At 34.8% G+C, this 24,993-nt stretch overlaps 1 protein-coding gene across 2 annotated transcripts in view; it reads left to right on the top strand.

Moving 5' to 3' along the window:
- The first annotated feature begins 5,953 nt into the window (after positions 1-5,953).
- The window catches only part of LOC140141947 (uncharacterized), a 35,939-nt gene continuing 16,899 nt past the window's right edge, over positions 5,954-24,993 (top strand). The window contains exons 1-3 of one of the 2 annotated variants that reach the window (XM_072163837.1): positions 5,954-6,168; positions 8,827-8,847; positions 11,625-11,645. In XM_072163837.1, coding sequence (XP_072019938.1) covers positions 6,084-6,168; positions 8,827-8,847; positions 11,625-11,645 — 127 coding nt within the window. In that variant the 5' untranslated portion in view covers positions 5,954-6,083. The remainder of the gene's footprint in view (positions 6,169-8,826; positions 8,848-11,624; positions 11,646-24,993) is intronic. The other variant, XM_072163838.1, reaches the window with a different exon arrangement.

Raw genomic sequence — 24,993 nt, forward strand, 5'->3', positions numbered from 1 at the left:
TGACATTTTCTAAGAGTACCGTTACTCCATTCCGTTCTGAATACCTGTAAACTAGATTTGTCTTAAGATTATACGTACTATATATAGTAGATAATAAATTTAAAATTTCACAATCGGATTCAGGTTCTTTATTTTTCTACCCATCACCTTCATATAAAAGATAATCTGTGTTCGTTATAGAGATATACTGATATCTAGGACAGCGTGTGAAAATGCCATCAGCAACACGCAGATCAATATTCGCAATGCTCTCTATACAGCAATTTATTGCGTTCATTATGTAAGCAGATAATTTGAAATATAAATATAAGACGAATTAATCATATTTCTCAGTCTTTGTAAAACTTTCACCCGTGTCCTCCTTATCGACTCTAACAATATTGTTTCACTATCAACAAATGGTATATTAACATAAATGAATACACAATTTAAAATACAATTTCCGCCTATAGCAGTGGCAATATATCACAAGGCCGCCATGCCAATAGATCTTTATTTCACTTAGGTGACAAAAGAAGATTAGATCCTAAAAGCATAGGAGATCAACTAGACTCAACGAGTTTAATAAGAATCGAGCTTCTTTCTACAGGTAACTTGTCTTATTTATTTAGAAACAAAATACGTGATTACCGATCAAACATTCAACATTACTTACATGAATACTCAATCACAAGTTCAAGATGCGTCACTGTTGATTACAATTTTATGAAAGTGACAAAATGATTCGTGATTGAAAATATGAAATAATGTAAATTCTTGTAATTCAATTCAATTGCATTCGAAATTCTGATTTATCCAATATTGTTTCAGTTTGTTTTAACGGTTTCCAATTACATCAAATAGGTTTTTTTGTGTGTTTGCATATAAAGTTCTTGTCATAATGCAAAAAGATAACAGGTTACAACAAGTTTGTTGTGAAATAATTATGTACGTCTTGAATCAAAAATCCATATATGCATGATGAAGTCCGACAGTGTGTTACTGTGTTTACTTTCTTCTTTTTGGTGGTGAGAAATTATATTTCTAATATGTGATGCGATCAAGCAAAATCAGTCGGAACTCGGCATTAATAAATTTTCAGTTTCTTATAGGTTAGGAAACAGCATTAACAAAGCTGGTTTTTGCAGAAAACCCAATAAAATTGAACAACCAATCCCAAAGATATAAGCAATTAAAGAGTTTCCAAAACAATAGGAAACAAAAGCAAATTTTTCATTTGTTTGGCTATATCTCAAAATCAATATTTCCGAGTTCCGACTGATTTGGCTTGATCGCATCACATATTGTTAGAAACATTGGACAATTCTGCTGATGTTGTTTGCTATTGACAATTTGTTTGCATCTGACATATGGACTTTTTCATGTCAATCAATCAATCAATCAATCAATCAATCAATCAATCAATCAATCAATCAATCAATCAATCAATCAATCAATCAATCAATCAATCAATCAATCATTCAATCATTCAATCATTCAATCATTCAATCATTCAATCATTCAATCAATCAATCAATCAATCAATCAATCAATCAATCAATCAATCAATCAATCAATCAAAAATCAATCAAACAAATATACAGGCTAGTGCTCAACCAATCAATTAACTAATCAAACAATCAACTTTATTTTCAAATCACACGATACTTTCGCATTATATTGTGCACTTAAGGGATCGGATAGCAACGTTTGCACAGTATTTTTAGCACATCAGACACACCAAATGGAATTCTGAAAACGAGGAATGTACTTCAGATATCAGATAATTTTGATTTTTTTGAAATTCGGGATATAACACAAATATATAGCAAATTATTAAAAAAATTATATTTGTAATATTTTGATATTCATTTTCAGGTCTATATGGGCTATATATTCATGAATCCGATCTGCGGGTGAATTATATATGATTTTGATTTTGATGTCTTTATGTTCAATTGGACATCAAAATTAAGTTCTGATTGTTGTCATACCTCGATGGCTACCCGTTTACCGGAAGTTTTGACAATACAATTGACAACAATCGCATTTCCTCCAGTCGAGTTCGCTCAATATTTTCGAATGCCCCCTTGTTTACCCCTTTTTCTGCATTTAAAACTTTTAAGTTAAAACATTCCGTCTCATGTTCAAGTAAAAATTTCAGATTACCCCATCAGACCACGCCCCTATATGAAATAAAGAAATAAATCGGATTCTTGACTTCAAACTCCCGCTCACCCCTGGCGTAAAAAATGAACGGCCCCTAATATCCACTTTATCGCTTATAGCAAACCATTTTGTGTTTGCTTAGTAAAACGTACCATAAGGGACATTCAGCGATTCGTCAATCGCAAACTGCGCTCTTCCCCGCATGTCATTAATTTTGCAGTTTAGAATACTTAACAATATACTAGTAACTATCCCCTATACAAGGAATAAGCTATAATCCATATGCCTTCCTTAGTAAAGTAAAATCAAATTGTGTAATTTTGCAGAAATCTGTAATGTTAGTTGGATTCCATCATGTCCATGGGTCATTTCCTTTCTGAAAATGTATATTTTTATATACATGTACATAACATCATGACGTTTATGGACATCATAAAAAACAATAACTAAATAATGCCTTGAAAAAGGCATACGACATATAGACTGAGTTTTCATGTCAGGAATAGACAACTCTTAATTCTTTATGCTTGGGCAGAATGAATCACCTAATGCAAATCCGTTAGGAGACGTAATCTCAAAGACTTTTGGCGATATTTCTGAACAAGAATTTATTTAAGAAATAAAGGGTTAATGCATTATCCTTTACACGAAAATAATGTGTCCGAGGCAGTAAAAACGTAAATAATTCCATTATTTAAACGTTTTTACAGCCTAGGACACATTATTTGCGTGTAAAGGATAATGTTGCACCCTTTATATCTATTCTACTACCACAAAATAGTGCGATTTAAAGAGAAAATATCACATTTTCCCCCCCAAATATTTCAAGTTGTTTACCTCAAGGTGTAGCCAAAGCGTAAGTGATAGCGAGTGTTGCAGAACTCGTAACCAAGCGTAATGCTTTGCGTAGAATGCGTAACGACGCTAATATACCGCATCTCGCTTTGCTGTGCGCTGTGATGCGAGAAGAACATAAAGTTCGTTGCCCTGGCCACTTTATTGCTAATTAATGGTCTTTCACGTGACGTGTTTCAACAAATCACAGTGCGCGATTTTGAATAATGGGTCGTGAGGGTAATAGAATAAAAGATATTTTCCCGATTTATCAACCATTTAATCAGAATATGTTGCAGTTGTTTATATTGGTCCTCAACAAATATTTGAAAGTCTCTGTAACTGTGGGTGGGAAAAGTAGGTTCTGGGTGAAAATTTCACAATGGTTAACAAGGTGAGTCTTACTAATGAGAGTATATGTGACTGGACACTACTAATGAGCCGTAAAGTCGGCAAATTGTATTCTCTAAGTTACATGTGCGTGAAGGTCGTATTCATTTAGGGATTCAATCATGTTTCACCGTTGTTCATCACTGTTTAACAACGATGCGGCCGCGTCGTCTGCGTGGTTTACTTCGCGAGGGCAGCTTTAGCTGCCCGAGCGAAGTAAACCACGCAGACGCGCCGGACGCGAGTTGTTAAACGGTGATGAACAATGGTGAAACATGATTGAATCCTTTCAACAACGAAAAGAAGCTAAAGATCGTATAATTCACATGATTATTTCATGAGGAATGTCAGTTAATCATTGCCACTCAGCCTTACAAAAACTTCGATGATTTTTCTGTTAAAATCAGCAATAAAACTGGGATAAAACTACAGAATAAAACTGCAATGTTTAGCCGCTGAAAAATACTGAATTTAATTTGTAAAGCTTGCATACGCACACAGGTTCCAAACATGACGAATTTTACGCGCTCTCGCGTAACGCGTAGTCTCGCTCGCGTTCGCGTATACGCTATAGTAAAAGTGTGGATTCATCACGGATTAACAACGGTTGGCTCCTGTACAAAGGTATAGGAGGAGTTGTTGAAAGGTATTTCAATGTGGTGCGACAAGTATCTCATCAAACACTGTTTAAACCAATCAATAATCATATCGCTGAAGAGGATAATAACCTTCTACCTATTTCTATAGAATCCTTAAATAGTTCTTGTCTTTGTTTGCTTTGGCTAAATCCTGTTCAAGTGGTGGATAACAAAGATTTGTATTTTGTCTAGATATATATAACCAACCATTAACAATGAGAGGACATTCCTGAACCTCGCTGACTTGGGGATGATTTGAAATGACCGCCAATTATGAGAGTTTGATATTTATTACCAGAATTGTGGAAAAAAGTTCAACAAACCATAACCCCGCATCTGGATATCGTTTGAAGTCAAATGATATACCATTTTAAAGCTTATGATATATATATATATATTCTAAACACGAGATAAAACAAAATTGACCGGGCCGACTTTACGGCTGATTCGTGGTGTGCAGTCAGGGTTAGGGGAATCTCCTTTGGGGTGAGAGGGCCCGTTTTTCTTGCTTTATGAATACATTTGATGTAGCCTCCTCCACTGCCAAGTTGATGCCACTTGTCCTCCAAACAAGCAGTCTGCCAAAGATAACATAGTACGAGGCCCTTTTGATTGGCTGAAATATTTCTGACGATGTGTAAACAATGCTTTCAATACGTTAGTCAGGACTTACCAATCATGAGTTGTGACCATGAGCATGATGACCAACAAGTTAGTGACGATAGTCACGCGAAGCTCTATTTTTACAGTATTTTTACAGTATCAAACGCAGATACTAGATACTAGAAAAGCTTTCGGATATATCTTCATCGTGTTACGTCTTTAAAATTTATTAGAGGGTTAGGTAATTCCGAGATTACGAAATCTCCCTGCGAAGGAGACTACTTTTGGTGTCACTAAAACAAGACAGAAATCCAGGCTAAACGATGAAGTACAATGTTATGAGTTGTACAAATAGGACAAAAGACTTAAGGTTAGCAACTATTTTAAACTGTTGCGATTTGGTGGTTCACAGCATCTTGGGAATAGTAGTGAACTTTGGAAGATATTGCATTGATCATTTCATAGCGAGTGTGTAGGGTTCTGTGATTCTTGAGTTATGTTGTAAAGAGGGCTGAAACAACACTTTTGGAAACGTACATAACTCATTAACAGCAATAATGCAAGCAAATTTTCAAAGTATATGATTTGTAGAATGAACTTTTTGCAAAACATCAAAGTGTTATCTTTCAATAATATAATTGATTTAGATAATAAAAATCGATTTTTGGCTACTTCGATCAACAATACCTAGTCTACCCTTAAGGCTGACTTACAAACGTTCTATGGCGGATCTAAATTATTTAGACTAAATACAAGGTCTCATGGTATCTAATTGTCTACGGGCTAATGTTTTTATTCACATATAAAATAGGTATCGCATTAATAGTGTATAATCTGTATTAGAGTTTCATTTCCAAAGTGTAAACTGATACACACGCATAAATCAGATATTAGAATAAAACAATTGATTTACATTTTGTAACATCGCATCAAATTTCAACTCACATTGGACCACTTTAGCATTAAAATGGCTAGAAAATCAACATTCTATTGTTTACAACGAATGAATGACAACTATCAACGATAATCGATGGAACGATCTTTAAATAACATTCTCGTCAGAACCTAGCAATCATTATTTTACAACTGAAGTTGATGAGTAATAATACGATTTCTGTAAGTTTCAATGACAGACTGGTAACACGCATTTCTTTCTTCATTGATAGTGCATTACTCCGATTGAATTTCTCGACTATTATCTCATGGAAATGGTACACCATTACTTTAATTATTGTCCCCGCAGTATACGATGTAAATCCTAACGCATTCTGTAGGAGGGTATCAAATTTGTTTCTTATAAATAACCGATAGTGATAGAAACACCAGTTCAAGACCTATTCAAAAAGTAGTACGCTTTTCTCTCAAATTCGCCACCTCGCGAATTAATACTTGAGCGATTCTTTCAGTCTCTCAAAGACGTATTGTGGAGATTATTTTGCACTGTCAGTACGAGAGTGGATTTGGTGGAAGATGTTACAACCATGTTGGACAAAAGTTTTCAAAGCTCTCTTCCTCTATGTACTTATTCTTGGATATGAAATTATACCTATTAATGGTAAGCGCAACACTAAATGTTTAGTGTGTTTATTTGTTTCTTGGTATCTGTCTTGGAAAATGTATATTTACGTGTTCTTATTTAAAATACGAATATGTGGCATTATTCGCACGATGATGCTGTGATTTAAGCAAACAAAAGCTAATACTCTGGTTTATTTCATAGCATGGCTCTGTATTCTTCCTAATGATAAATGATTTTGTAAGACGAAATATCAAGATAGCTGAGGCAGATAAGTTTTGCGTTTCAACGAATGATAGCGTCCGGGGATAGCGTGAATCAAATAATATTTGATTTTGTAGCAAATGTATGTATTTAATCTTTTAACATGCAATGTGTCAGCGCGTGATCAAACATACTTATTAGATGTTGTAAATCAACTAAATCAACAATTAACACGTGTTTATAATTCCATTTATTGTTTTGTTCAATATTTATACTCTACTTTCTTTTTCCGTTTCTTTGCTTATTTCTGCTTCTTGATGTTTTACTATTTTTGTTGTTGAAACGCCAATACTTACGCCAAAGGCTCCAACCCAATATCGGGTGTAATCGGTGTCGAAGGTTATGTCGGGTCGATATACCGTACGTATTATTTTTCAAAAGGTGTTGATATTGACGTGTACTTGGTTGCATGGAATGCCCTTTAATTACGAGTAAAGGGTCATAGGGCTAAATCTTGTCATTAGTCAAAAGGCTTCAGTAGGGCAGTTTTCTTCTATACAAATAGTGGTGACGTGATATTCACATACGTTAATTGTGAATTAACTATGTTTGTTAACTGTTCATAGTTTCATGATCAAAATTCATCAAGGGATTCTACATGGTTTCCCTCACGGAACTTAAATTCAATATTGCTATTTTAGTGTTCGAATCAAGCATGACCGAATCACTTCCTGCATTTGCACAATAAAACAGATTGTTGAATTTTGAAAATTAACAGTGTCCTTTATGGAAAATAAGAATTTTACGAAAATGTCTCATTTTCAATCCCTTCCAGTGATTGAAATATTGCGCAATGATCTACCTTCTGGAGTACCAAGCACTGATCATGAGGCTATGTTGCCGTGATTGGTGAAGATATGTTTGACTAAGTTTTCGAATTTATTTATTTCCCTTATAGTGCACTCTTGCACCCATTTTGAAAGTTGTGGTGCAACTTCATGTGACGCAGAACATTTTGAAGTGCAGTCTCAGACAGTTGTATCGCATAACAGTCGAGTTTTGGGGTGCAACATACTGCAGTTGCTGTCTATTTTCCTATACATAATACATAGTACTCTCACCATTGACGCGTGACTTCTACAAACAGTGCATGTTATAGGTATATGGGCATTGCCTAGTTAGCGTCACTGTGTGAAAAATAACCGGCCAATATTTAAAGTACTCTCTGAAATTCTAGAAAATATATTTTTGTAACATGTCCTAAATTATATGTCATAAACCATTATGTTTCTCATTTTCATAAACAAAGGCCCGCACATTATTGTTACGTTGCGTTTGCTTTATAATCGTTCACCCAACTGAAACTATAATACCAGCTCATTGCTCATTGCACAGGTAAAACAGAAACATGTGTAGTGTGGATTTAACCAGAGAAGATCTGATTTAACATAGCTGAGCTGTTTTCAATGAGTGTTATCTTGGTGTAATAGCTTTTAAGTCCTGCAAAGGTCGTGGTGAATTCTTCTGTAGACATAACTGCATCATGAATTGTACTGCATAGGGCTTATTTCAAACAGTGGACTTTGACTGATGGAATGGATAAACAATGAGGTGGTATTTTCAAATCTTTGTAATTGGTCAATTCCATGTAAGCTCGCCCAAATTGTCAACATTTGAATATCATGTCAAGTATGTGATGTTGGTCTCACATTGTAGCTAAAAGGCTATATTGTCTGAAAATTTCCTTTTTTTTCTAAGTAAATGGTGTTCATTATTAGAAAACATCCGAATTTGCATAAATGTGCATATATACGTGATTGTTAAACTACAAACACAGCTGCTGCTATGTACTCATTACGTTTCACTACCTGAAGAGAATTGATCAAAAATTGAATTCCCTCCTGAGTTTGGAATCTGTCAATGAGTTGACCACATCACCAGGCTGTCATTATAGCTAGAGCCAGTATATGGCACACATGGGTCAATGAGTTACATGAGTTACATATTTGGTTCCCAGGATGTGAGTTTTGCCTGAGGCAATTTGTGGTTAAATGTTGATAATTCACTACAAGAGTTATTACCGTCGATTTGGTTGAAAAATAAGGTGAGACATCATCAAATCTCTCCAGGTAACAAAACGTAATGCTGTAAAGGGTGAATGCATGTGAATATAAAGAAACTCAAAATATAAACACCAGCAATTTTCATATTTTATTACGATTATTTTATCAGCATTGTTTGAGTACCAATTTTACGATTAAGAGCATCATTCCGCAAAGTATCATTTATTAGCACTGGTACTTTAAAAATAGGGTAGATTTTCATTGAAATTATAATGTAAAGCAGATTTATTCATATCATCAATAGTCAAATGATAGCAACGGGGATTTTTGTTTTGTCTTTGCCCCTCCCCCAACAAAACCTGGTTTAACCTCATTGGTTACATTAAGCTGTATTTTCTTTTCTGTTTTTCATGCTTTCCTCCTTTCGGAGCTGTCAATAGTCAAAAAAGAAGTATGTGCGATAGCTAGTTTTTATAAAAGTGTCTCTGTGTTAGTATATGAAATTATTAAAGTTTAACACATTTGCTCCAAAAAGCAAGAAATTATTATTGCTAGGATTTTTCATATGGTAATCCATCATTTCTCAGCGATAGTGAGACTGTGATGTGTATCATCAGGATGTTGGTAATTTTATTCAACTACAGACTTAACATGAAGTATGGAATATTTCTTCCTGAAGTGTCAAAACTAACCTGAAAAGGGTCTGCATAAACCGCACGGGTTAGATATTTATTGGGGTGTTTCAGGTGATGGTGTCAAGTTATTTTTGATTGAAAATATGCTTTCCATGAGTTTATATTATGGTGCTCATAATGTAGTGAATAAGCCTAAAATGGCGGATGAAAGGACACAGAATTTGAGTTGTTTTGAATTTCTGAACATTGTTCTGAAATTATCAAATTTATCAAAGTTGGATGTGATGTGTATTGAACCTAAATAGCAATAAGTGTTGATCAGATGTAAAATGCACTTGTTGTACCAGTTGGGAATGTGGGAGGTTTTGAAAAAATGGCTCTTAAAAGTGGTACGCACTCAGAAAGTTTAAACGGCCCCTGACGCCAAATGTTATAAACTTTCTGTACACAAATAAACAATGTGTGTTCATTGGACAACCTGAAATCCGCGCAGTTGTTTTTGTACCGTTAATTTATAAAATTTGACCACAGTGAGGGATATTCAAACTTTCTGACCACGGTCATTTTAAGAGCCATATTTTAAGCTCTTCCTCTTTGCAAAAAAAGAAACATTGCAAGTGCAATTCAGCACTGACGAACGCCAATTGCTGAGGAAGTTTAGGAAATATCACCTCAAATCCCCCAAAATTGGATAATACCAGAACAATGTTGCATAAAGTCTGAAATTGTGTCCCCACAAAGCTCATATTCAGCCTCATTACAATTCGCCATTTTAGGCAAATGCACTACATTATGAGCACAATAATGTAAACTCATGGAAAGCGCATTTTCTATCAAAGAATTATTTTACACCATTCGACACACCCCAGCCCGTGCGATTTATGCAGACCCCTTCCTTATTGGTCTTGGCACTTCGTGAAGACATATTCTATACTTAATGCCAAGTCTGTATGTAGTTTGGTTTGGTTCGGACATTTAATACCGCATGCCGAAAAAATTAAAGTTTGCGGCAGCACAATTCTTTCAGGGACACCCTGTATGGTCATCGTGTAAAAAGCCTCATGTCACTTAAACAAAAATGCTGAATATGACAGCTTCAGTGTATTATTAATGTGACTCATTTCTACACCACGACTTGTTTGCTTTAAAATACACCAACATTGTTTTTGTACCATGTTTATTTCTGACGACGTGATTCAATGTGCCAAAAGTTCTTTGTAGTTATCAAGAACCAAGCGCAATAGAAGTTTTTGTTCAAATGCACTAACCTAAATGGGATTAACGAAAGCCAACCAACAATAATTGAAATTCTCAAATACGTTTTAAAGACCTTAGCTAAAAACTTAATACTATGTCGACTTGCTCCGGGTCTTTGGGTAACGGAACAGTTAATATTTGTACTTCCCAAAGAAAATATACCTAAAGAGTACCGACTCATAATAATTATTGCTCCATGTGTAATGATAAATCCGCTATTGGTTTGTTTCTTGGGGCAGACAGTGCACCTCGTGCATTTATCGGCTAAAAGCCCACAAATGGAAAGTTTTGTGTATGTAGTGCTTAACATACGTTTTTGGTACCACGTGTTACACGCAAACCGAAAACATACGCACTTTGAATCGAAGTTTGCCGGGCGCATATACTTATATAATACACTATTTTGCCCTTCATGAGCGACACGCAAAACGGTTCGCAACAGCCAGAGGGACATGGTGGGGGAAGAGTACCCCCACCAATATTGACCCCGATCACGGGCCACAATAATGTAAAATACCAAATTTATGTTCAATCTATTGAAATAAAACGGTATTTGTGTGTATGTGACGTGTCATGTCAAAAGGAGACACTTTTGGTCAGGTTATAAATTTTGAGGTTTTTTCATATCTAAAAAATAGAGATATTTTGCTCCACAACGCCGTTTAACCCAATCGGACATAACAACAACAATAATAATAATAATAATAATAATAATAATAATAATAATAATAATAATAATAATAATAATAATAATAATAATAATAATAATAATAATAATAATAATAATAATAATAATAATAATAATAATAATAATAATAATAATAATAATAATAATAACAAGCATTTGTAATGCGCCATCAATCTAGTAGAACTATTCCGAGGCGCAGACATGAAAAACAAATAAGTACAATTAAACATTAACATACATACGGTACCCAAATTGTTAAAAAATCACCCCGGGCAGATTTTTGGCTATTTCTCCATTTACGATCCTGCCCAAAAGTGTCTCCTTTTGACACGACACGTCACATATACCGAGTCAAATGAAGCAACGGGGAATTTCTTTTATTTTTGCCTCAACAATACCGGGAAGAAATGAGTCGGTGCTCTCTGGTTTACCTCATTTGTTTCCTTTTCTGTTTTTCATGTTTTCTTCCTTTCGTGTTCCTTTCTTTTCTCCTCTTGTTATTCTTTCCATTAATGTTTTCACTCTTCACTCATTTGATTATTGGACCTTTGTCATTAATTGGCCTTCATTTATAATCGCTTTTTTATTCGCTCATTTAGGTAATGACTGTATTAATTAAATTAATTAAATTAATTTTCTTCTTTCCAGCATGCAGAGGATGCGAAGAAGGTAAGCAAATATCTAATACACCTTTTTATTGTGTATTTGTTTGTTCGATTGATACTTCCAGAATACTGACCCTTTCTTGCTCGAAACATACGTCTTGGAATATGAAAATATGTTTTCAGATTCCTATATTATATACGCGTTCCATAATTCAAAAATCAAAAGAGCATCATGTGAAGTAGACTATTGCAGGGATTTATCTTTTCTTCAAAAATCTGGTGTATTCCTTATTTAACCCTAGTCCAAACCTTCATTATCCTACTTCTTACCATTTTTTATTTATCCCTATTAATCATGCTAAATTCTGGCATTAATCCTTAGGATTGCCTTTGCGTCTCACGTCATAGCAATGGCGAGATGTAATAGGTTGCACATCTGTGCAGTGCGGAATATTCGGTCTTATTGTACACTAGTCTGATTGAGCTAGTATACACAAAACGTTTCACAAAATAAAATAAAAAAACGTTTGGATGTCGGGTTATATAAAGGATATATTATAAAAGATAAAAAACGTTTCAATAACATTAAAACATTTGTGAAAAATTGCTGCATAATTCTAACATAATTGGTATTTAAGTGTTGGTAAAATAGTTTGCAAAAACAATTGCCAAAACATTTTACAATGACATTTTAACAACATTTTTTTTAAATCAAGACAATTGTTGTATATTTTAGTTTCGCTTTCCCGCATTTCATGAGTTTCTTACTTCATTTCTGATCTTCACAAAGCTAGATTTTAACCACACTACATGTACAATCCAAGCAGTACTAGTCGTACTATTTAATTCATTTGGAGGAGATTTATGAAATTAGTTCAATATATTTGAAAATTAATCATCTGATTTTATTTCTTTATTCTCAAAATGCTAAAATAATATTAGTAATAACTGTCGGGGAAGGTTTCTGTCCATTTCAAGGGTACATGTACGATATGTTTTGAGAAAATATGTCCCCACATTTGTTGCAGGTAGCCTCATGCAGAGTTATTTTAAATTTTTCTGAAAATAAATATCATGGGACGAAAATTCACTGGTAAAGGTCTAAAGGATTATTAATTAAGTAATCGTTTTATTCTGAGGGAAATTATGTGTGTTATCATATCCACCATATTCCCTTTGAATATGTATCCAGCAAAAGACAAAAACATTTATGCCTAATTATGATATTAAATGTTATTTAAAGATAACCCCCTGTGTTGAAATTTGTTACTACATTCAAACACCGTGTCCCTTTTTTAAATCTACTTCATTTTGGAGAGATTACTATCAACGGATTTCGTTAAAATTTTGTATACGTGTTTCTAACATTCATTTAATTTCATTCATTCATTCATTCATTCATTCATTTCATTCGGCTGTGAAGCAGATGACTACAAAGTTTCTCCATGTACTACGATTTGAAGCCAACGTGGTAATGGCATCTGGCAGTAAAAAGTGTGCAAGTCCACCAGCAGTTGTGCACATAAGACAAGTAGGATGTTCATTGCCTTCCAGGTCTTCTTTTACCATGTAATGGGGTGTAGCGAGCATAATATTCTGCATGGTTCATCTTCCGGCATCTTCAGTATATGTCTCAGGAATCGTAGTTGTCGGGACACAGTGCTGGTGATGGTATAGACCCTTTCATTACTAACATGGTCAGTGCGCTTAATGTTCAGCATCCTGTATCCTGTAACATAATGTACCATTGTTATCCATGTTAGTAGATATCACCTAGAACTCACAGCCATAGAGCAATACTGTAACACAAGTAGTGTGAAAAAGCTTGACTTTTATTGCAACAGTTCAACAGATGCTCCAGTTTCCAAAATGCATACCATGCAAGCGCCTTCCGTCGGGAGACGTCACTGGTGCTAGAGCCCATCATAGAACCAAGATATTTAAAATCAATGACATACTTGATGGGATCTCCGTATACTTGGAGTGGCCGGATGGCTGTGGATTGCAGTTGATGTCCATGTACTCGGTTTTTGGAACAATGATGGCGAGAACTAGACTTTCTGCTGCAGCCACTGTCCTGGTCAGCTGTGCCTGTACCCGCGAGATGGAAGATTCAAGTAAGGCAATATCGTCAGCGAAATCCAAGTCGTTCACCACCTTGACAGTATATCGCCTGGAACGACGCGGATGTGTTTCAACACCACTGTCAGTCCCCTTGGTAGCCATCTTCATCAAATAGTCGATGAGAACAATGAATAGGAATGAAACTAGAACACCCCCTGCAATACTCCAGTAGTCACTAGGAATGGATTCGAGATGTGGCCATCCACCAATACGGCGCTTTGTGAATTAGTATACAGTGCACGTATTGCCTTTTCGATGCTCTCTAGGATACCATAGTGCGGCAAAACAGGAAACATCATCTTCCTGCTGATTGGATCAAAGGCTTTCATGAGGTCAATGAATGTTGTAGTGAGTGGACGTTCGTAACTATGGGAAGCCTCCATGATTCTACGGAGGATATGCGTTTGCTGTTTTGCTATGCACAGCTTCTGTCTGGTCTAAATCCGGACTGATTACTTCTTATTTACAGGATCAACATGTGACATCAGTGTGATCCCTCTATAGTTGTTCATGAGGCTGAGGTCTCCTTTCTTCGGAAGGGGAACAATAACATTGGTAATCCACTGTTCCAGCGGCGTAAGTTTTGTAAAAACTTCTACGCAGAATTTATGGATGATGTCTACCATAGCTTCACCACCATCTACTTACATGGAAAATATGCTTTTGCTCCACCATGTTACAGAATAACGCTAAACATTTCACGGTAAAAGAAGAACTGGAAAAAAGCAAACACCTTTATGTCTTATGTGCAAAAACTGTATGGGGACTTCGGTCAAATTTACTGCCAGGTGCCATAACCACTTTGGATTTAGTACATGTAGAAACTTTGTAGTCGCCTGCTTCACATCCGAATTACATATGAAATGAAATACATGGCGGGAATAAGTGCACGTGTGGCCGATTTAAAAAAATGTAAAATCAAAGGACTTTTTATCACAATTTGCTTATCCTTAAAAGGTGTTCTTTACAGTACTGTCTCAGCGTCAGTGCAGTCACAGAATCAGGTCAGTTACGTAATATAATTACAATGTGCTTTACAACAGGGAATTAAGACCGTAGCAACCTGCAGACTCTCTATAGGGGATTTAATGTATGAATAATGATATAAGTTATAACGTCAAAATTGCCTGACAAAATAACTAATTTGGCTGATTCCATTTAGTGTAAGTTGTGACATGATTGTGTCAGCACATGCCAAAAAATCAGGTTTGAAAAATAAACTTTCAATATTAAATAAATCATGGCTGTATGAGTGTTAAGATAAACATAGGCCTATTATAATAGGTTTAAAGTGATTATAATAGGTACAAATGTATCAATCACAATTTAAACAGTAGCTACTATATACCTGTCATGTCTTCTAAGAATAATCACCTAAAGCTTGCATGTCTATTAACAAATTGAAATAAAAGTGTACCGACCCGTACCTACCGTCCGTTGTGTTTTTCTTACACGCGAAGAAATATATTTTGAAAAAGTATGCAAGCATAACGATTAAGTCATCAGTGCGTATCGTGATTAAAATTGAATCAAGAAAATCTAAGCTACGGTACAGAGTTTGTGTTTGTGACGCGAGCCCAATTATAAAAAAGAGAAAATGGATTACATGGAAATTTACAAATTACGTTAAATGGCGCGGAAAAATATAAACGCAGAATTGTGCGTAATACATATACCGAGGCATTGTAAAATTCCTAGAAAAGTAACATAAGCAATGCACAAGAGGGACTTGTTTTTGTTATTGACTAGATGAAAAAGCAGCTGAAAACAAGAAGGAAAACATATTTTTCTGAACATGAAGGATGAGAAATCAGCGATTCGTTGAAGTTATATTGTGGAGATGTTTGAAGAAAATATAAAATTAATATGTTTAAACATTTTACGGCCATTGAAACCAGATGAGGTTTTTTGTGTGGCGGCCCATAGGTGAAAAAAATGTTGTATGTATTGCCCTGTACTAAAAATAGGCTGCACATATCACCTGTCTGTCATGTCTGTGTATGTATACAATAACAGATTCAATACAATACCGCTCTTTTCGAAGAAACTAATCATACAGGTGCAAATAAATGTACATTGACTCTGCATTAAGCCAAAACAGCTTTAAAGGGGGTGAATGGTAAGTAGAAATATTCAAGCCATTTCAAGAACATACTTAATCCAACTTTATCCAAAGGCCTAACAATGAATTAGAAGTTTAGATTTCCCATAATTTTATTTATGATGAAGCGAAATTTACTTGTACTTTAACAAAGCAATTTTTGATGTCACTGTAAACTGCAACCGGAAAGGTTGCAATGACATCACATATCCATATTACAATATGAGTACTGATCCATAAGACAACCTATTCATGCAGATTATGGATAATGTCTGTATAACCAGGAAGATTTGACTTTACAGATGATACAAGTGTTTGTACTGTGTTTCGCGCACATTCACTATTGATCTGAGAGAGATAGTGCTATTATACCAATGTCCTAACCAAGCTTTAGTTGGAGGTGAAAATATTTTGCATTAAAATGTTCGCTAACATTCATTTCGAAGTTGGATAACAACTGAGGAAATCTATACTATATATTAAGCCTTTGGATAAGGTTTGAAAATGCACTGCATATGTTTTCCTTACTGTACGCCTCCTTTAAAAGAGGAGGCGGACGGATTTCCCCTTCATCAGTGGAAATTCAGCCGTATCGGACACCAATGTCTCTCCATGTGACCACGGTTTCGTTTGGACCAATGTCTCTTCATGGGCCACCTTTGGATTAACTTCTTCCAGGTGGACATCTGCCGTAATGTTATGTCTACGATTGTGGTATCTAAGGCCACACAGCAGACAAGATAAAGTTGTACTTTTGCAACACGTCGGCACTTTACCAACAGCGATGTACCGGTACATAATATTTTAGATATTGCCCTCACAATAATATTTTCATAGCTATAGGGTTCACAACTTATAAGTTCACCCTAATACTTTTAAAATAAGTCCAAAATATTTTACGAAATGTAAAAATGTACAGAGATTTGTATAGTCATGTTTATTTTACACGTGTGGACCAATTTATAGCGTCACACGTCATTGCGTTCAGTCACAATGGTTGATTACGTAAGAAAAGAGGCCGTTTTAAAAGTTTCACTTGAGTCCATAGCAGTCAGGTTTTCTGTAACAAACATATGAATAGACTTGGTTTCCTATTATGAAATAAACTGAAATGAAAACCAAAACTGTTTGCTACACATTTGAAGTTTCTAACAAATGGTACAAACAAAGTATTGATAAACATGCCAGTCAAGAGCTTCAGCAGGATAATAGGAAACCACGTGACCAAAACCAAAACCAAAACTCAATATTTGAAATGACTGACTGTTTAAAACGGTCTCTTTTTTACACAATGAACTATTGTGACTGAACGCAATGACGTGTGACGCTATAATTTAGTCCATTATGTGTCAAACAAATACGGCTACCCATACCTTTGTACACCTTTGTATTTCGTATTGTTCACTTTACTTTAAAAAGTATTCAGAGGGAACTTATAAGTTATATAAGTATATCACGGACATGCGAATGGAATGGTGTTGACTTTGTTACGTAGTAATAGCGTGACAATAGAGAGCGAATGTTTTGAGGAAATCATCAAAATTTGTTATAAAAAGTCAATTTGTTATATTCTATCAGTTCAAAATAATACCGTACTGGCTAGTGTATTATAGTCCTATCCCTCCTTTAGAGGATGTGAAAAAGTAACAAATTGGGACGTGGGACTATTTTCGATTTTTTTTTTCGGATTTGGAGTATCCCTTGTCCTAGCTAAATCTGACGAACGGGCGGTCGAGGACAAATAAACAACGTTTTTTGGCCTTATGTGAAATTTACATAGAATTATGATCAATCAATGATTGATAATCAATGGTGTGATGCAGAGTTACAGCAGACGTCCTGTACAGGGCAATACATTCACAAATTATTTTCACCTATTGCTACGGTAACTAATCTTGTTCCATCAATACTTACTCTTACAACGAATAAGAGTAGTTTGACATGAAGTGCTGGTATTTTGTCTTTTGAAGAACAACATGCTGGTATCATGTTGGTAGCTTAATTTTAAAGTAATTTCGCGGAGGATAGTCTCGCATGTTTCTAACGTAGCAACATACAATGCTGACGAAAAGTTATTAATATGCAAACACCTTATGCTTTACACACAAGTATCTGCTGTATGATTGGTGGAATTAGAAATTTAAAAAAAATTCACTTGAAAATCCTCAATGCTTGGTACATATTTCTTGTTTTATGCATTTAGAAATTAAATTTGCATGTCAATTTGACAAATAAAATCGATCGTACAGAGGATATATGTCACACGCTACGATAGTATCTCGATATTTAAAAGTCAATTGATGATGCTTAAAAATAAACTTATGTAGTCACTTAATCACAGCGGATCGGAAATACACCATTGTAATTGTGTTTTCATACAACAAAAGGGGTTTATCTTGTCAGCGCTGGAGATAAAATTTATCAAGCTGACAGTTTCAATTACCTAAATCGTTAGTTGCCTCATATAGGGCAGCAGATCATACAGAAATAAAAATCGTCTGCTTAGCAGAAATTACATAAAATAAACTAAAAACAAATTGACGTAGATATAGGATTTCTTGGGCTTATAGACCCATTCAGTGATCCCAGCGCAAGTGTTAAAAATTAAAATTATTTATAAATTGCTTAAAAGTGAAGAATAAGTCAATGAAATTGTCATTTGGTATTTTTGTAATGAAAAAATAGGCAAAAAACAAAGAAAACAGCAGTATTTATGAAGTTGAAGCCCCATTCAAATACATGTAGCTAATTTATATATTGTCAGTATATAAATTACAGATTTCATGTAAATGCCTTATTTTGTCTTAAATACACAGCTTTCAGCTGAACCACTAGCAGGCTATGTTATCACATCTATGGCAATGACAAAGGTACCAAAACCTGAATTGTGATGATTTTGTCGATCATTCGGATGAGCAAATCATTGAATGGGCCTTTAAATCAAACTTTATTATGTGAGACTTTATGATCAGGAGATAAGAGTTAATTAACATAAAATAGTCGTTTGGGCATGATACAGCTTTATTCAATAGAGTAGAAGAGGAATGTAAATGCCCACATTGGTGTACTTTAAATTTTAATTCAATTAATTTTATTTAATATAGTGCAAATATCTCGCGACAATATCCTTCGGTTGAGAAGGTTATCGATGTACCGTACATACATATACTGCCAGTGTTTTAGGGGGCAAGTATCCGGATAATTCCTGACCGGATAGAAATTATAACATCTGCTCCCACTATAAACACGGTGATTGAGTTGCCAAATCTATACAGACAGTCAGCGTGTTTATATTGGGAGCAGATGTGCGGTACATTGTGGAATAATTTCTAACCGGTCAGAAATTATCCGGATACTTGCCCACTATAAACACTATCAGTATGTATGTACGGTACCTCGATATCCTTCTCAACCGATCAAGGATATTGTCGCGCGATATTTGCACTATAAACACACCAGTATAAATTGTGTGCGGTATTACCGGAAATAGGAGCTTCTTCATGATGCGTAGAATGCGCACAGGACATTCGGAACGATTCAAACCCCCCAAGCGTTATTAAAACAGAAGCTACATGTTTGACGCCATGATCATATTGTTGAATGGGCTGTTTATAGCTCGCGCCACAATTACACATTCCCCGTGTGACCTCGGGGTCATTGCAAATATACGATAATGTTAGTTGGTATATATTTTGTGCGGTAAGTGTGTCTCACTATAAACGGCAAGAATATCGGTACATATACAATGATTATCGACGAATCCAATTTCACGCATTCCTACACCTCAATGGCAGCCATAGCTGGGTTCCCCCTTAGGTCTATCCCACCTAAAATGTGAAATTATGTGGCCTTGGCAGGGATATTAAACTGCATTCCATCACCCGTGTTACACGTAGACAAAAGAATGATGAAAGTTTACAACACAATACAATTCAACATCGATTTTTAAGCGGATTTAATCCACCTAATTGGGCTGTAACAACACCAGTTTGGTGCAGGCGGGATCCAGTAATGACCGACTAAATTCTGACCATCACTTTTCGCCGTAGAAGTGATGATGTAATAGGATTAGCTACCATAGCAATATATTTAAACATTTTTTGAATATATCACCTGCACTACAAGCATATTACACTTCATCACCTATGTATGTCTGCAATCATAGATTGAATACAATATCGCCCTTTTCAAAGAGGTTGATCAAACAGGGGCAAGTGATTTACATGATATGAATATTCTATAGAATTACGATCAATGTCTTTATCCCTGTTCTTTGACACATATGGTTCAATGCAGAGGTAACGCGTACTAGTGCAACAATAGGATTTTGGCTGGGGATATTGAAAGACATTATTCATATAGGGTCCATAACTTATAAGTTCCCCCTAAATACTTATTTTAAAAAGTATTAGGGGGGAACTTAGCAGCTACATCTCAATTTATACTACATCGCTGAGCTACCAATCGATCACTGCGTGCGGAGTATAAATTCAGCTTATTTTGTAACATCAGCCACCCTCAGCAGCCGACGGTGCATTTTATAGAGCCACGTGCTTCGCTGCAGGGCATATTTTTATTGGCTCGTTTGCTGTCTGTAATTATTTACTTGGTGTGGACGATGTACTATGTGTTACATCAATACTCCTAAGACGAAAGGTATAGACACGTGGCTATGGTAATTAATCCATTTAAATCGCGACTTCTACAGTTAACTGGTTGAAAAGGTTAAAGTTATTTCATTAGTCTATACGTGTGTAAAAATTATGAGCACTTTATACAATTCGCAATTGAGATTACCTGACTGAGGCCATAGGTATTATGATCTTTCCCCTATGATTTAACTATTTCGATAAGGTGATTAAATTGATTGAATGGACCAAGATAATCCAGGAACTCTATAACGTAAGATAGCAATCCGGGATATAACAACAAGAATGATTTTCTTTCTTTTAGACGGCATTAGTTCAAACTTATTGGAAACTAGTCATATCTTGACATACGCCTCCACGTCTACTATAATCCGACACTCTATTATCTATTTCCTTGGAGGAGAGTGCACGGGTAGATGAGTGTAGAGGGATATGCGACTGGGGTAGAGGAAAGAGTGAATAGGGAAAAAGAAGGGAGATAATAAAGGGGAGAGGAGGAGCCAATTATTGTATTCGCAATAGCAAATATAATGTCTGTACTCATTTCGTTAAAACTATTTGAATATTGAAGTTTTAGATAAAAATTAGGAAGAAAGTCGTAAAAAATGCACGTTACATTTATAACCTAAATAACTCACGTGCCTTTTCATGAATTACGTTCGGGAAAATGATAAGTTATAAATGGCTATGCAAATTGGCTGGCTGAAATGTACCTTTATTGGAGGACAAACAGGCTATGAACAGATTAGAAAACCAGCAACTACTTTCTAACTCACATCTTCCACGAGAAACTCTTGCTTCTGTCTTTTATACCAAAGTAGTAAAACTGGAAAATCACAGCTATAATTTTCCCTAGATGCTATATACAATGGTCGCATTAAGACATATGGGGATGTTCAAGATCCAAAAATAGATATGATTGAATTTGTTTTTCTGAAATGGGATTAAAAAAAAAAAAAAAAAAATAAATTAACTCTTGCATGGTTACTTTAAGGGCTTTCCCATCCCTCATATCTGTCATGAAATTATTCATTAAATTGTAGACAAAGATAGATAATCAAATTTAATTACAGAGGGCACATCACAATATATTATTTATACGGCCCTACTTAGTAAAAGTAAAAAAATCGAAAACATGTTTGTGTTATACACGAAATTATTTAATAAAATATGATTTCAGATCCAAAAAAAGTAGTTCACAGCATCTTGCGAATGGTAGTGAGCTTTAGCAAAAATTGCATTGCTCAATTCATAGCGAGCGTGTAGAAAAATTCAAATATCACAGATATACTTTTGTAGGTCCGTAAGTTATGTTTGTGGTTCGTAAGTTATGTTATAAAGGTGGCTGAAACAACAGCACTTTTGTAAAACATACATAACTTATTAACAACAATAAATTAAGCACGTTTTCAAAGTACACCAGGCACAAAAAGAAACTCGTCAGTTATATTCATCCTTGCTGTTCAATAACTTGATAATTTTGGATTATTCTGAAATATACATTTTGTTAATTGGACTTTGCTTTCTCATTGGACACCCTGTTCGTGAAAAACGAACAAGAATTGACCAAGATATGCGCCTCCAAAGTCTCAAACCCCAAAATCAAAAGTTGCATTTTCAACGATTTTCAATGGGAACGCATCGTTGTATTGCACACAAGCACCACAGGCCAATCAATAAAGCACACAGTGTAACAGGCACAATTGAATTGCAACTTTTCATTTTGGGGTTTGAGAGTTTGGAGGCGCATACCGTAAAACCTTGTCTACAAGCATACCGTATATATGCCTCTAAACGTTTTTTTTTTAATGCAAGAGACGAGAGGCATAAACTCTCCACAAAAACATTATTTGGAGTTTGAACAACTATATTACTGATATAGGCGACTGTACAAACACGTATAATTGTAAGACCAAGCTATTGTAATGTGTTTGTGGAGGGTATTTGCCTTTCGTCTCTTTCGTCAAAAAATACCCCGCTTAGAGGCATATATGCTTGTAGACGGAATTCTACGGTATCTTGGTCAATTCTTGCTCAATATTCACGAACAGGGTGTCAAATGAGACAGAAAAGTCCAATTAACAAAATGTATATTTCAGAATAATCCAAAATTATCAAGTTATTGAACAGCAAGGATGAATATAACTGACGAGTTTCTTTTTGTGCCTGGTGTATATGATTTTAGAATGAACTTTTGCAAAACACCATTGTGTTATTTTTTAATAATATATGGATTTTTTTGGCTGCTTCGACCAACAATACCTCGTATACCCTTAATGGATTATATGGGGACCATGTAATTTAGTCCAGTACATACCACGGTTTAATGTGCATCTGCCAGGACTTTACCAAATCAATTCTTTATCTTCTTTTATTGGCATATAACACATTCAAGATGTTAACAAAAATAATTCCTGGCACTCCGGCCATATACAAGGTTAAATGTCAACACAGTGGTCACATTTCAAAGTTGCTCAGATCTGGTTAACAGACACACCAAATTATTTCTCTCATTGCAAGGATTCAGCAAAAGTATAGTTTGACCTACCTGCAACATAACGTTCTTGAGTTATAATAATCTTGGGGGTGAGTTTTTTGGCCTCACAGGTGCTAAAATTAAAAACACTCCGATTTCAACACAGATGTTCTCAAATTGCTCGTCATATAAAAATAAGTCAAAGAAGGAATTGTTTGCACTGTCTAAAATGCTTCGTTATTGACAAAATTGGCTAATGAAGGTCAATGAACAACAGCCTGTTGACCACAACCTATGTTGTGATGTTTCCTAGGTAACGAAACATCCTACATGGTTACAACTATTCCTTATGGTTATGGAAACTCCCCAGCTGTACACATAAATTGACAGTGTTTTTGTCCAATACACCTCTGAGTACAGTTGCAATTATTAAATCAAGGCAATTTGTTTCAAGGTGCTTCTCATACAAAGTAAACTGCGAAAAATCGTAATCAGGGCAAAAATGTTAAATAATTTTCTTCTGAAGAGCGTTTTCTTAATATCGGCGACAAGAGTTTATAGAAAAACTAATTTGGTTAAGAGTTACTTAGTGCTCGAGGTTAATGGTATACTCGTAATTTATTCTTTCCCTCGAGTAGACTACTAACGAAAAAATCTCATCCTGCAGAATAGGTCAAGGGGATGGAAAATATCACCCTTTAAGGGCTCGGTCACCCACCTTTGCGGTGTTTTGGGGGTCTGGGAGCGCATGCGACACACCAAATTGCATTCTGAATACGAGGAATATCCTTCCGATATCAAATAATTTCGGTTTTTAGAAATTCGCGATATAATACAAATTTTAGGACAAATTATTAAAAATGTATATTTTTTAAATATTTTTGATATTTAACAATCCTCGAAGTAAATCAAATGATATGTACTTATTTTTTTAAATATTTTTATAATTTATAGTTTTTTTTAAATGAAAATTGATGCATATCTTCAATACGAAAGGTCAACACTTTCATTTGATGGACAGTTTTTTGATAATCATATTGCGAATTTCAAATTTCAAATTAAAAAAAAAAAATATTTGATATAGGACATTCCTCGTATTTACTATGTAATGCATGGTGTATCTGATGTTCCTTGAGGTCCCACAAAATACTGTGCAGACGTCACTATCCGAACTTATAATGCAAATGAAAAAAAGCAAAAAACACTGACACTGTCAAAAACCAGCATTATCAAATCTATTTATTTAGAACACATGAAGAGCTTGTTTCCAAAAGGGATTCAATCCATATTTGTATATCTCTGAAAAAAATAAGGATGTTGCACTTCTTGATTAATATTATTTTCTGCTAAATGAAACATATCGTATGTTAAAATATAAAACTGTTTTGGTTTTATTCTTTTTTACTGTGTTTTCTATGTATTTGGGTTTTTTTTCGGACACAAGTGAAATTATTCCTTTTTGAAAAAAAAAGTTTTGAACACTATAGTAGAAATTTTTATTTCAAAATAAGGTGCACCAGAAAGACAATGCTAAATTACACTGAAAACAGAAAGCCGATAATTTATAAATTATAATAATGCTGGTTTTTTTTTCGAAACTGTCAATTTTGACAATTGTTCATATTTTTGTAAACAGCACCAATTTCTTTCGTGTAATATTTTCAAAAATAGTTTTCCATTAATTCTGAATTATGTTGATTTCATTTGAGTAAGAACACAACATCCGCCATTTTACTTTTAATGAGAAATAATTGAATAAATCATAAACTAAGACACTCAACATATCTCTATTTTTCCAGTTCAGCCTTCAATGATGATAGCATACTATTCTTGTTTAGATTTTTTCCATCATGTTATTAACCTTTTTTCTTAAGTGTTTATACTGCTCCTAGTGGTGAGATTTGTTTGGTTTAATTTTAATCTTTGTTTACGGCAATAATTTCGTTTATGCCTGATATCATATGTCATAGCTTCCATCCAGCCAGTGACAATAATTCGTTTAAAATTTTCTACTCTGTGGGTGGAGAATGTTTATATCAAACGAAAGCTAACACTTCACCCT

The sequence above is a fragment of the Amphiura filiformis genome, chromosome 20 (assembly GCF_039555335.1).
Source record: "Amphiura filiformis chromosome 20, Afil_fr2py, whole genome shotgun sequence".
NCBI classification, from domain to species: Eukaryota; Metazoa; Echinodermata; class Ophiuroidea; order Amphilepidida; family Amphiuridae; genus Amphiura; species Amphiura filiformis.